At 45.4% G+C, this 15,000-nt stretch overlaps 2 protein-coding genes and 2 non-coding genes across 11 annotated transcripts in view; 1 reads left to right on the forward strand and 3 right to left on the reverse strand.

Annotated features, from left to right (window-relative positions):
• Positions 1-7,373, reverse strand: part of lrch1 (leucine-rich repeats and calponin homology (CH) domain containing 1) — an 81,197-nt gene extending 73,824 nt beyond the window's left edge. For 4 of the 8 annotated variants that reach the window (XM_042084285.1, XM_042084287.1, XM_042084282.1 and 1 more), the window contains exon 1: positions 7,008-7,372. In XM_042084285.1, coding sequence (XP_041940219.1) covers positions 7,008-7,236 — 229 coding nt within the window. In that variant the 5' untranslated portion in view covers positions 7,237-7,372. Of the gene's footprint in view, positions 1-7,007 lie in introns of all 8 variants that reach the window. The other 4 variants (XM_042084289.1, XM_042084290.1, XM_042084288.1 and 1 more) reach the window with 2 other exon arrangements.
• A 628-nt stretch (positions 7,374-8,001) lies between these two features.
• trnal-caa lies at positions 8,002-8,112 on the reverse strand. Its single transcript has 2 exons — positions 8,075-8,112; positions 8,002-8,047 (listed from the first exon to the last, which is right to left on the reverse strand). It is a non-coding gene; the product is annotated as a tRNA-Leu (tRNA).
• Positions 8,113-8,710: 598 nt separating this feature from the next.
• Positions 8,711-8,821, reverse strand: trnal-caa. The gene is made up of 2 exons: positions 8,784-8,821; positions 8,711-8,756 (listed from the first exon to the last, which is right to left on the reverse strand). It is a non-coding gene; the product is annotated as a tRNA-Leu (tRNA).
• dhrs12 (dehydrogenase/reductase (SDR family) member 12) overlaps positions 8,814-15,000 on the forward strand; it is a 16,237-nt gene continuing 10,050 nt past the window's right edge. The window contains exons 1-4 of the mRNA XM_042084370.1: positions 8,814-9,463; positions 10,451-10,584; positions 12,359-12,441; positions 13,006-13,098. Of these exons, the coding sequence (XP_041940304.1) occupies positions 9,408-9,463; positions 10,451-10,584; positions 12,359-12,441; positions 13,006-13,098 (366 nt within the window). The 5' untranslated portion in view covers positions 8,814-9,407. The remainder of the gene's footprint in view (positions 9,464-10,450; positions 10,585-12,358; positions 12,442-13,005; positions 13,099-15,000) is intronic.

Consider the following 15,000-nt stretch of genomic DNA (forward strand, 5'->3'; position numbering starts at 1 on the left):
CTTTGCCCGAGGAAGACCCAGCCGGGTCGAAACGTTGCAACACAATAAATATATGGACGTTTTAGCAGAGTGCGGGCATTTCATTCCTTTGCAGTTCTAGTTCCATTTGCTCTGCACCTCACTGGTGGGGATGTGCACACCTCCACTACTACTGGTTGTAGGCCTAGGCCTATATTTCACTGCTCTGTTAATTTAAAATACTACCCAGTTACCAAAGCACTTTCACTGCCCTCTATTCTTCAAACACACTCAGTTACATAAGCAAATTGCTCTCTTCTGTGTCATTTTACCCAACGTTAGCCTACAATTTAATATAGATTTTTTTCTCTGAAAGAAGGCTGATTGTAGGATAGGACACTGGGTAAGGCGTTGGATTAGACATTGTGCGACATGGGTTCGATCCTTACCTCGAGATAATATATTTTCGCGGATCACCTTCTACTTCCATTTGTTACAAAGAGAGAAAATATTTCACTGTAAGGAAGTTGCTCTTTGGGACACTGGGCAAGGCGTTAGGTTAGGGATCTCGCAACCTGAGTTCGATCCTTATCTCGATTTTCATGAATTTTCACAGATCGCCTATAGCTACTACTTTGTTAGGCTACAAAGAGAGGAAATATTTCAACATGGGAATCACTTGTATTCCCCAATGCCTGTACTTATGAATGTATCAAGAATTTGCAGACCAAATGGCGCTTTTTGTATTGCTCTTGTGTGTGGAATTTTTATTGACCAGTAAGTGTCCAAGGGTGCATTCGAAGCCTCGAGAAATGAACCATTTTTCAACACATTTGGCTGGAAAGCTTCAAGGTTTCAAGAAGCTTCATCTCGCCATCACTACCTCCAGCTATGAGACAAAGGGTCACTACCATACGCGGAGTTAGTGGGGGGGCAGGGGGAACACTGCCCCCTCTGGTGGAAACGGGTAATTGCATTGTTTCAAAAATTAGTGAAATACGTCTGGCATGACCAGATATTTAAAAAATAATTTAAATAACACAAAACAACAATATAAGGAACAGGCTGCGGTTGATGATGGGAGCAGCCAGGTATTCTTCTCTTACGATCCTTCACATCGAAAGCGACATTACGGCCAACCTGACGAGGCATGCAGGACGCAAAAAACGAAAATTACTGTTGCACTAGTATGGACATCTTGCCGTGCCAACGTTGCAATAAAGGTTGCCTAAATGCCATGTATATAAATGTCCTGTCAGCTTACTAGCCTAATTGATTTTGTGTTGTGTGTAGTTTTCGACTTTTTATTCCACTTAGTTTAAACAGCAAAGTGGCGAAGCCTTGTTCACCTGTTTGGAACTGGCTGGTGAATGTGACGCGCGTAGGCCTGGATAGATACACCATGACCCTTTTTGTGCATCTAGGCCTACTGATCGCTGTGGATTACTTTTTTTGTGTCATTGGATTACAGCAAAATATGAATATTTTTTTCTTAACATGTCTTAACGTAATGGCGTGATTGCGCTTCGTTTCTGCGTTTGGAAAGGCATCAGACTGTAGGTGAACACTTCCTTTGATTCTTGGAGTTCTCGCTATGATTTAGGTCTGCCCTGCACTCAATAGCCTACAGTTTGGAGTTTACTTACTTTGCCTTTGTAGAATCGAATTTGAGTTTTCAATGACTCGGTCTCCTTAAGCTAACCGATGCATCTTGTTATTTAAAACTCCACTCTGCTAGGTGGCTCGCATGCCAGCAGCACTCTTGAGGCGTCGGAGGTTTAACGTTCCACAAGCACAGCACTAGGCTATATAGTTCGTTTTTAATAGCAAACAGAAATGTCAAGATGGCAACAGGTCATTACATTCTTTAATTGACAAAATATGATTGTACAAAATATTCAATCAATGTGGCACAAATGAGGCTAGAGGCGATGGATTAATTTCTCAAAAGTGATAAGCAACCAGACTCTATGGGCTAAGCCCCGAAAGTTTTCAACTGCTAGGCGACACTGTCTATTGCGTTTCAAGACAACCGTGCTGCATTGGATTTCATAAGGACGAATTGTTAAATTGTTACAATGTAATTATATATATCTTTATTTAGCATGTTTGTTTTCTCCATATGTGCTCATACTGTGTTCCTCAAGTGGTAGGCCAGGTCTCAGCAGCTAGGCTACAATTATTTATTTATTTTTTGTCTGCCCCCCCCCGGCTCGAATGTCAAACTCCGCCTATGGTCACTACTGCCCCCTCTAGCTATAAAGGGTCCCTACTGCCCCCTCCAGCTATAAAGGGTCACTACACTACTGCCCCCTCCAGCTATAAAGGGTCACTACTGCCCCCTCCAGCTATAAAGGGTCACTACAGCTATGCTGGACAAAGGGTCGAAATAAACATTGTACATGCATGTCGTACACATGCGAAGACGAACCTCCATTCACAGACACACCAAGACTGTCAGTTAATAGACGATTGATCGTCATCTCCAAAAGGCAGATTGTCACATGGGTTCTGTGACGAAATGATGACTCAGCCAAGATTTGCAACTCCAGTGCTAGGAATGTTTTATTTGCAGTCCAAGGTTCTCCAAAAGTGAGCAAGTGACCAAAAATAAAAGAAACAAAAATAAAGTTGTCCAAACTGTACAAAATATTGTAGGCCTATGAACTAAGAAAAGAAAAACAAAATGTATCTAAGAAGAAAAGAAAAACTTGCCAGTCTGAAGAGCAAAACTGCACAACCCAGCACCACAAACCAGACTGCAATGAAAATGGGCCCCCAGCTACCTCTTTCTGAGGTCTTAAATACCACAAGCCCCTCCCCTACAATTAACCCCAAACAGCTGTACACATACAAAACCCCACTAATCTCCCATTTGCAAAACAATGGCAAGATTTCAAAATAGCCAAAAGGTTACCCATTTTACATACAACACATCCATTCACATTACAAAACCCTGATTTCTTCACAACTCTTAATTTACACTTAATTAACAACAATTGGATGAAATCACAGATCATAATGAGGCTGGCACTACAAAGCCAGCTGGCTTCCACAGCTCGGGTCCTTTAGTCACCCGGAAGTGCTGCCAGAGAGAGAGAAGACAAACAAACAAACAAACGTGGCTCCCACTCACCACGCTCAGATAAGTTATTAAAGACAATATTGATACCCATGTCTGATTATTAACTATGAGGTACTTTTATGAAAAACTGCTACTACACAACTTGTGTGTGCACCCACAAAGTTAGCTTGGCTGGTAACTAGCATTAGCTCAACATGTACGGTGTGTAATGGTGGAGTCAGGTGTTTGTGTGTGGTGTGGTGCATTGGTGCCTGGTACCGAAAGAGCTCCGTGTGACACAGATATTCTCCTTCAGAATCAGAATAGATGAACAGATCCAAGACTTCACACACACACACACACACAATGACCATCTCTACTTGGGCAACACACACACACACAATGACTATCTCTACCTGGGCAACACACACACACACACACACACACAATGACCATCTCTACCTGGGCAACACACACACACACACACAATGACCATCTCTACCTTGGCAACACACACACACACACACACAATGACCATCTCTACCTGGGCAACACACACACACACACACACACACACACACACACACACACACACACACACACAATGACTATCTCTACCTGGGCAACACACACACACACACACACACACAATGACCATCTCTACCTGGGCAACACACACACACACACACACAATGACCATCTCTACTTTGGCAACACACACACACACACACACACAATGACCATCTCTACCTGGGCAACACACATACACAAACACACACAATGACCATCTCTACCTGGGCAACACACACACACACACACACAATGACCATCTCTACCTGGGCAACACACACACACACACACACACACACACACACAATGACCATCTCTACCTGGGCAACACACACACACACACACACACACACACACACACACACAATGACATCTCTACCTGGGCAACACACACGCACACACACACACACAATGATCATCTCTACCTGGGCAACACACACACACACACACACACAATGACCATCTCTACCTGGGCAACACACACACACACACACACACACACACACAATGACATCTCTACCTGGGCAACACACACACACACACACACACACACACACACACACACACACACAATGATCATCTCTACCTGGGCAACACACACACACACACACACACAATGACCATCTCTACCTGGGAAACACACACACACACACACACACACACACACACACACACAATGATCATCTCTACCTGGGCAACACACACACACACACACACAATGACCATCTCTACCTGGGCAACACACACACACACACACACACACACACACACACACACACACAATGACCATCTCTGGGCAACACACACACACACACACACAATGACCATCTCTACCTGGGCAACACACACACACACACACACAATGACCATCTCTACCTGGGCAACACACACACACACACACACACACACAATGACCATCTCTACCTGGGCAACACACACACACACACACACACACACACACACACACAATGACATCTCTACCTGGGCAACACACACACACACACACACACACACACACAATGATCATCTCTACCTGGGCAACACACACACACACACACACACACACACAATGACCATCTCTACCTGGGCAACACACACACACACACACAATGACATCTCTACCTGGGCAACACACACACACACACACACAATGATCATCTCTACCTGGGCAACACACACACACACACACACACACACACACAATGACCATCTCTACCTGGGCAACACACACACACACACACACAATGACATCTCTACCTGGGCAACACACACACACACACACACACAATGATCATCTCTACCTGGGCAACACACACACACACACACACAATGACCATCTCTACCTGGGCAACACACACACACACACACACACACACACACACAATGACATCTCTACCTTGGCAACACACACACACACACACACACACACACACACAATGACCATCTCTACCTGGGCAACACACATACACAAACACACACAATGACCATCTCTACCTGGGCAACACACACACACACACACACAATGACCATCTCTACCTGGGCAACACACACACACACACACACAATGACCATCTCTACCTGGGCAACACACACACACACACACACACACAATGACATCTCTACCTGGGCAACACACACACACACACACACACACACAATGATCATCTCTACCTGGGCAACACACACACACACACACACACACAATGACCATCTCTACCTGGGCAACACACACACACACACACACACACACACACACACACACACACACACACACACACACACAATGACATCTCTACCTCTACCTCTGACCCAGTTCAGACTGCAGGCAAAAGGCCCAAATCTGCCACTTCTGGGGTCAAGTGACCAGGTCAGATGTCTTTAGAAGTAGCGAACAGAAGTATCGTGTGTGTGAGATTTAGACCACTTCCATATGTGGTCCTGAATCAGACCCAGGTCTGAGTTTTCAAATGCGGCTGCAGTGTGAACAACCAAGGCGGATTTGATTTACATCGACATTTGTCACAATTATGCGCCTTGGGAGTTAGCTGATGTCATTGTTATTGTTCTTTTGCGCATGCGGGTCAGTTTGAAACAATTCGCAAACAGTTCACACTGGAATCTGATATAGGCCACATTTTAAATGGTAATGTGAACAGCCAAATAAAAAAAAAATGGATCTGAGTAAAATATCTGAATTGAGCATTAAGACTTGCGGTGTGAACGGGGTCCTTTTGACCTCTGGAATGACCATCTAAGCAAATAGCAGATAAAGTCGAACTAATACTCAGACATCTACACGAGGTCGCTGTACATCATGAGTAAGCAGCAAGTAAGAAGTTCTGCACACGCGCGCGCGCGCACGCACACACACACACATGAAGTGCTCTGCTTGAGTCTGTTCCGTACCCCTCGGGGCCAGCGGTTCTCTCTTAAAACTTATTTTAGTCTTTTAGCGGCTGATGGATGCAGAGTTACGCCCACATAAACTGCGCTCGCGGTTGAGGGCGGACGAGGGCAGTTCTGTGAGAACGGAAGTGGCTCGCGCACAAAAACATTCCCAAATGTCAGGCATTCGCAGCAAAACCCACGAGCAGCTGACCGTGCCTTGCTCAGCTTCGGCAGGCCTACTTTCACTGCCGTATGAAGCCACGCGACGCGCACAACTTGAAAATAAATAATAATAAATTACGTCGTTCCAAACCTTTGGCACGAGCCAGCGGCAAACATGCCCCCGCTTTCCCCGAATACCGCGAGCTACAGCGCCGTAGTCATGGCAGCTGATCACTGACTGCCAAAAACACGGCGCGAGAGCTTGCGCTGACAAACCGTTGTTGTTAATTCCACGTTGTTGGGTCGCTGGTAGATAGACACAGAAATAAACAAAACGTAGATCACGTAGATCGTTAAAAACAAGTATCCCTGACTCATGAGTTTAAAAACACAGCTGGGGAATTCCAGCCTCCGCCTTTGCTACACGCGCTTCGTAGCTGGCTGTCCGCCGTTGGTCCCACCCGTGACGCGCGTGGGGTGAGCTGAACAACTCGCATGCTGGAGGGCATCTCTGACCCACGCGCTGTCGTATTATTATCCCTCGTGCCCTACATATCGCGGGCTGAGAGTGAACAGCCCGCGACAACATCTGCTCGATAGCCGAGGACTCTCGCAACGTCATGGACGCATGAGTGTTTGTCTTCAGTGTGCACACACACACTTTATCTCATTCGTTACACACACACACACACACACACACAAACAATACAACCACAACTGTAACAACGGGGGTCTTTCAAAAGGCTACTGGCACTACGTCATTGGCAAAGAAGAGGCACAGCCCGTGCGTTTGGAGGAGCAGGGATAGACTTTCTTTTTCAGTGCGCGCGGCGCTGCTGGGACCCGTCCGGTCACTGCACTCTACCTGCATCTACGGTGTCCGTGAGGTCGTAGTTGGCCGCACTCTTCGGAAACTCCTTCAGCTTTCTGCTGCTGAGGTTGAGACGGCCGGAGCTGGCTGCCTCCTCCAGCGCGCGCTCCAAGCCACGGTTCAGAGACACGCTCGTCCCGGAGCCTACCCCGCCGAGGGTCGCGCCTGCCGCGGCAGAAGCGAGCTGCGTGTGGGGACGCGGCTCCGGTGCCAGCGTCGTCATTTTCGCTTCAACTGAGATCTTCAGAATAACTGACTACACCGATGTCCGTTTCCCGAGTGTGGTACGAGGACGGCCCGAACTGTGCCTGTGCGCGAGTTTCCTCATCCCCAGTTCTGCTATGCTGTGTGGGAATAATGCGCACGCGCAATCAATGCTGCCCACCGAAGCGTTCACTGGCAGACACGCGCCTTAACGCTGGTCTGGAGGCGACCCCTGCTGACCAAAAGGTGAACTACGTTTGCAGTGCACAGAGATATCGGCCAGTATCACAATGTGCACAATAAGGCCCAATTCTCCTCTGTGCTTCCCCCGTTGTTTTACAGTGCTAAGTAAATCCAGTTGTTCGACGCAAAGGACTGGTACTGCTCTCCATTCACACACACATCCAGACTCAAGATACCCATCTGAAGTGAAACGTAAGCAAAATTAGCCCAGCCTATATTTTATTTTAGTTTATAGCCATAGGCTACAAACACACAGAACAGAGTGCTGACGTATGAGTCTTCTAGAACCATAGCCTATTTATGAAGGTGAACTGAAACTTGTTTCTGACTCGCATCTTTCGTCCCGTGTTTGTGTGTAGCTAACTGCAGCCTTCACGAGCAGCCAGTTCTCACGACACAAATGCCCACACAGGAACAACAATATTAGGGTGTTTCACATAAAACAATTTTATGAAAAAAAATGCTTTAGTTACCATTTACTTAACGGAGATGCGTAGTACAAATGTTCACTTTGAAGAAACCGAAGTGACTCAAAAAGTCATGTCAGAAGTGGGATTCGAACCCACGCCTCCATTCGGAGACCAGAACACCCATTTGTATGGAAGGCTTATCACCTTGAGTCTGGCGCCTTAGACCGCTCGGCCATCCTGACACATACATACAGTTGGTAAAAATAGGACTTAAATCCTTTAGGATACTAAATATGAACGTCTTATCATAATGAAAAGTACATTTTAAAGGAAATAGAAGCAAACCCCAAATCACAATCAAGAGAATTCAGTACAATGAAATAAGATGTCTTTTGTTAACAATGTCCTCCCCTATATCGTGCTCGTCTCCTGATATAGCAGCACAGCCGTACATGCACAACAGTGTTATAAACCCCAACGTTAGAGTAAAAAGTTGGCAGCCAACTGTGTTTAATCTCTATTTCATATTTCGTCCTTTTCACTCAGCTCCAGATCTGCCTGTGGCAGTCAGACTATCAGACTACCTCTTAAAAGTATAACCCTCGATTTTAAGGTAGGTTGATGTTTGGACGGATGTTGGGTCAGGAGAGGCAGCGGCAGCCTCAATCATTTTTCTTATCTAATTTTACAGCCCATAAGTTCAAAGTCCAGGCATTTTGAGCTTTTTGCTGCAATTAGCCAACTGCTTAGATAGCCATTGGATAGTCTCAATGAGAACCTTGGCCTATCAATTCCGTTAGACACGATATGTTTTGCTATTCGTCAAAATAGCAAAAAGCATGTCAGAAGTGGGATTCGAACCCACGCCTCCATTCGGAGACCAGAAGACCCATCTAAATGGAAGGCAATTCGCCTTGAGTCTGGCGCCTTAGACCACTCGGCCATCCTGACAACTAGTAAAACTCGCCAGCCCACTAGGTTGAAAAACACGTTAGTGGTTCCATGTGGGATATAATCCATGTTTATGGAACCTTTGCATGCATATCTGTCCAATTTGCTGCATCTGTAAACCACGACAGACTGCTTAATACGCCCGATTTCTACGTTAACGTTAAATACGGCAGAGTAGCATAACATTAACGTTAGACTATTAGCTAACGCTATCAATATCAGCTCTATGTTAACAGGCTAACACGATTGCTTACAACTATTGTAAACATTTGGGAGCTGCGAAAACTACTACCTGGCCAAAAAATAAGTTGCTTTAACAACAGAGGATAGCCCGTTGAGAAAATTCATCTTAGGATAAGAGCTAGGGCAAGCTGGCTAGCGCTGCTAGTTGCCTGGATAGCACCTAGCTAGCACGTCAACACCAACTGTAAAGTGAACTCCGACACACGGTTATTCAACAACCAGTCATCCTTACAAAACACACGGGGCGTGCCGCACATTACATGTATAAGCGGTCATCTGATTCTGTGTTTCACATAATTCTATTGGAAAGGAATGCCTGCATGTGTCTACGATTCACCCGAAAATGTCCATCTACAGAAACGCAGTCTGGTTTGTTAAAGGACTACAGGAGTATACCAAGTAAGTGCTTGTTTTTAGCCAAACACGCTATCACCATTCTCTGCTATCACTCATTAACCTGTGATTTTAGCCTATGCCGTGAATCAGCAACGCAGCTCACCAATCTTACGAAAGTACATTTCATAGGATTTCCTGTTTACGTTGCTGACAGGTGATTTAAAAGCATGTATTTAGGCTACTCTTTCACCACGGTTTGGCTACTGGTTGAAATGTCCTTGTCTTCTCTACAGTAGGCTAGATTACTACAAACTAGTAAGATCGTTTTTGGCAACATTTAGTTTCTAGATGTTACTCGAAATGTTCCAGCCAGAGTGAAATGGCTCTGGTTCCAGCATCAAAAAGACAGACATAAAGTAACAGTATGTAACAGGCATTCAAGTTGTTACAATGGGAATAGCAATACGCCCTGTCGCCTGCAGGGGTGGCTATCTAGCCACTTTCTACATTCCTATCCTCAAACAGAGCCTTTGTTGTCTTTCCCATCTGAATGTGAACTTCAGAACCTTTACGGCTTCGCGTACATCTGAACAGTGAACTTTTTCAGTTTCAGATGTGAGCAAAGTACTGCTGAGGAAGCGCAGCTGCGTTGCACAATTGTAATTCTAGTCTAGTGTTTGCGCAATTTTAGGGTCAATAAATATTAAGAACTTCTTTTTAGTTGTCAGTGTAACCCCTGTGTTCTGCTGTGTTCTATTGTGTTCTACTCTGTTCTTCTGACCCCTGTGTTCTGCTGTGTTCTATTCTGTTTTGACCCCTGTGTTCTGCTGTGTTCTATTGTGTTCTCCAATGTTCTCCCTCTGACCCCTGTGTTCTATTGTGTTCTCCAATGTTCTCCCTCTGACCCCTGTGTTCTGCTGTGTTCTATTGTGTTCTCCCTCTGACCCCTGTGTTCTGCTGTGTTCTATTGTGTTCTCCAATGTTCTCCCTCTGACCCCTGTGTTCTGCTGTGTTCTATTGTGTTCTCCAATGTTCTCCCTCTGACCCTAGGAGTGGCTATGAGGTTGCAGCCCGACACTTCAACCCCTCTGACCTGGAGGTGACCCTGAGCGGCCGCTCCTTCGTCATCACCGGGGCCAACAGCGGCATCGGCAAAGCAGCTGCTCAAGAGATAGCCAACAGAGGTCACGCCAGCACGCACCACACGCACGCACGCACCACGCACCACACGCCAGCACGCCAGCACGCCAGCACGCACCGCACGCACCACACGCACGCACGCACCACACGCCAGCACGCACCACACGCACGCATCCATAATTTAAAAACTCACTGTTGAGAAAGAAAGTTTCAATGGCAGCTGCTTCTCATAATATCAATGCATCTATGCTAGCGAAGCTGTAGACTGACTCATAATATCAATGTATCTACGCTAGCAAAGCTGTAGACTGACACCTGCAGTTTTGAATACACTAGAGAGACTGGCATAACAATACCAGCCTCCATTACAACCGAATCAAGAGACAGGAGAATATAAACTATGCTGCTCGACAATAGTGCAGACGTCTGTGCAAATGTGTGGATGACTTCGGTCAAGTTGAAAAGAAATGGACAGATTCGAACGAAGTAAGATATGGGATTATGACTTCACATCAAGTTAAAACTCAAGATGCACAGTCGGTAAGCTCCAATATCTGAAGTGGGTGATTATAACGGCGTTTTCACTATTTAACAATGTAGCCTCGTGGATAAGCAGTGTAGCCTCGTGGATAAGCAGTGTTTCCCACAGAATTCAATTCTATTTGTGGTGGTAGGTAAAGGGGAGGGTGCAAAGTTAACTTGAATTTTGAACAAATCTGTGGTTATGATGCCAAAATGTTTTTCTTTAAACATGCGTGCAGGTTCTTTGAGAGACAGGAGAGGCTGTGCAAAGTTGCACATAGCTATACAATGAAAGGATTTCATCCAATTTAAATAGTACAACATAAAAAATCATTGTGTGGTGGTCAATGTTGATATTATGGTGGGCCGCCACAAATTACTCAATGTATGGGAAACACTGGATAAGGTAATGTCAGGAAATATGCCCCCTTGTGACACTGTAATGGGGGAAAACATGAAGCTGTATCAGCATATTACACCAAATATGATACTGTAATGTTAATTTGTAACATTCTGTGTAATCTACATGTATTTAGAACTAGGCCCACTGCTAACATTGAGCAATATGCTGTTTCACCTTGTAGTGGCGCTCGACCTTAACACAGTCTGGAGCGTGTAGCTGCAAAGGTGCTTAAGGCAATAAAGTATCTATCTATCTATCTATCTATCTAAGGTAGTTATATTCATGAGAAACGCCCAGATTTTGGGGTTGCTCCTCCAAAAACGAGTAACTCCATGTAAATGACAGATTTAAAGCTGCAGTTGGCAAGATTTTTTTGATCATATTCACTGAAACCGACACTATGCTCCGACAGAACAACATAAATCAGCCGGTTTTAGAAAAAACCCCGCACTTCTACCTTCACCTAGAGCCTGTTATTTGTTTTGCAAAAATCCACAGCTCCCTGTTCTTCTGGTCCAATCAGAGCAGGGCTGTGTGAGATCTGACTGTCAATCACAGATCACAGTCTGGTGCAGTCTGGTGTGCACTGACGAGCACAAACTCGATGAGAGGGTGCTCGGTGGTAGTGAGGGAAGGGGCACTCACACTCACACACACGTTCAAACTCACACACACGCTCACACACACGCTCACACACATGCTCACTCACGCACACACTCACTCACGCTCACACATGCTCACACACACACGCACACGCTCACATTCACACACACACTCAGTCACGGTCACACACACTCACAGACTCAAACTCAGACGCTCACACACTGACTGCTGAGGGAATCTCCAATCCATCTTTGTGTGTGCGTGCGTGTGTGTGTGTGTGTGTGGAACAGGTGGCACAGTGCATCTGGTGTGCAGGAGCAGAGAGCGAGCGGAGGCCGCCAGAGAGGAGATCATCCAGCAGAGCAACAATCAGGTTGGCATGACAACGCTCAGGAGCTGTCAGTCACGGCTGGGGCCCACTCCTCACAGTCAGGGGCAATACAACCCCATTACCCTTAAAGGGGCTATACAACCCCATTACTCTTAGTATAGTATAGTAGTATAAATACTTTTTTGATCCCGTGAGGGAAATTTGGTCTCTGCATTTAACCCAATCGGTGAATTAGTGAAACACACTCAGCACACAGTGAACACACAGTGAGGTGAAGCACACACTAATCCCAGCGCAGTGAGCTGCCTGCAACAACAGCGGCGCTCGGGGACCTTAAAGGGTCAATACAACCCCATTACCCTAAAGGGGCAATACAATCCATTACCCTTAAAGGAAGGGTCAATACAACCCCATTACCCTTAAAGGGGCTATACAACCCCATTACCCTTAAAGGGGCAATACAACCCCATTACCTTTCATTGTTTATTTCATTAGGCTATTGATTGAATTGACATTGTTGTTTTTATTGCTATTCTCCTTATTATAGTCTGACCATCATCTTATTTGTGTGTGTGTGTGTGTGTGTGTGTGTGTGTGTGTGTGTAGGAGGTCCATGTGCACATTGTGGACATGTCCAGTCCCAAACAGGTGTGGGAGTTTGCTATTGGATTCACTCAGAAACACAGCATCAATGTACTGGTGAGACACGCACGCACGCACACACACACGCGCGCGCACACACACACACACACACAGAGTATTGTAGGCCCGTGGGCTACACTGGAAGCTGAGCTTACCTGGGGCCTGTACTACGAAGGGAGCTTAACCTACCCAGATGTAACTCAGGGTTACTTTGTTAAACCAGGGTTGACAAAACTTATCTTAAGTTATCTTAAGTGGTGTTAATCGGTACTATGACGCTGATTATGAAGTTGATTTGTTGAGCCGGGGTTAACCTGTGCGCGTTCACAGAAAAGGGGCGGGTTGCAGCGCAAGTCACCACTTTCAATGATGACGCGATCACCTTATTTTACGGATGAGGAATGCACAATTATTATGACAAGTTATGTGGAATTAAAACCCACTCTACGACGAAAATCAAATACGTCGGCAGTGAACAAAGCAAGGCTGTTGGCAACGCATTACAGATCGGGTAGCCTAAATGCCTAAAAGTAAAGTTTTATTCCCACATGTTCTTCAAATATGTGTTACAGAGGATTAGCAGCTTGCGGAATGTCTGAAATGAGTTGAAATAATTAAATAGCCTATTTTGAGTTCATAGAAAGGCCTACAGATGCAACCCAATTCAGAAGTGGGCATATAGATTACAGTAATAAGGATAATTGAATGTTTAAGTAGCCCCCATTTACTGATTTAGTGTATGCCTAATCCTGTGAACATTTCAGATGCAACACCATTGCCAAACGCACATGGCAGCAGGTGAAAATGAAACACAAAAACATTATTCAGAATAGTAGGTTTATATAGTTATAGTTTGCATTAATATTTCTTAATTATGAAAACATGTAGGCCTAGCTTATAGTCTTCACTTGGCCTCTGTTTTACAGCTAACAAGAAACAGGTGTCTTCGAACACTACTGTAGGAGGAAAGGCACCAGAGTGTTTTACAGTAGCAGAGGAGTTGGCCATCGCAAATAATAGTGGAAGGCCGATTATGGAGGGGGTTGAGGGAGGCATTCGGATTCTGGTGCTGTGGAAATGTGCAGCCTTTATGTGCAGGGTACAGTAATATGACATTCAATTCAACAAGTTTGTTAAAATGGTGATTTTTATTTATTAGGCCTACTGTAGGCTATGTCCGATTTATTTTAGGCTATTCTTGCTCAGATGTTCATGATACTTTATTTTCGGACATACAGTATTCTAGCATCACCGATTGAATACATGAATGTCCACGTACGGGCATTGCTATGAGACGTCTTCCTAGATCATCTGACAAAGATAACGAATTCCCTCGGCTGACAATCTATATCTTCATAGAGAATATCGTCCGGGTAGGCTATATATATTTTCTGGCGGTCTCTAAAACCCCTCGCCCTGCGAAGAGAGCCCCTCACGATTTGCGCTCCAATGTCGTTTGGATCATTCAGGTACGCCGACATGTCTCGGGAGAAGTTGTTAGTGGAGGGGTGGTACTTATAAAGGGTGTGGTTAACGGAAACCTCGGGTTAACCAAGAACATAACCTGGTCGGAGCAGGTTTGAGATGAAGCGTAAATTGCCATGGCAGCATACCTCGGTTAAAACCTATCCACCTTTAGTAGTACGGGTTAATCGGGAAGTTACTCTCGAAGTTACCCAGATAAGCCAGAAACCCAGCTTCGTAGTACAGGCCCCTGGTGTGTGTGCGAGAGCAGTGAAAAACAAACAGAAATGAAGATGTTTGATCTGTTTATTTATTTATTTATTTATTTATTTATTTATTGGGGGCTTTTTATGCCTTTAATGACAGGACAGTGGAGAGTGACAGGAAGTGAGTGGGAGAGAGAGTCGGGGTGGGATCCGGAAAGGACAACAGGGCAGGAATCGAACCCGGGTCACTGGTGTATGGTGCAGGTGCCCCAGCCAGTTGCGCCACAGC

The sequence above is a fragment of the Alosa sapidissima genome, chromosome 2 (assembly GCF_018492685.1).
Source record: "Alosa sapidissima isolate fAloSap1 chromosome 2, fAloSap1.pri, whole genome shotgun sequence".
Classification (NCBI taxonomy): domain Eukaryota; kingdom Metazoa; phylum Chordata; class Actinopteri; order Clupeiformes; family Clupeidae; genus Alosa; species Alosa sapidissima.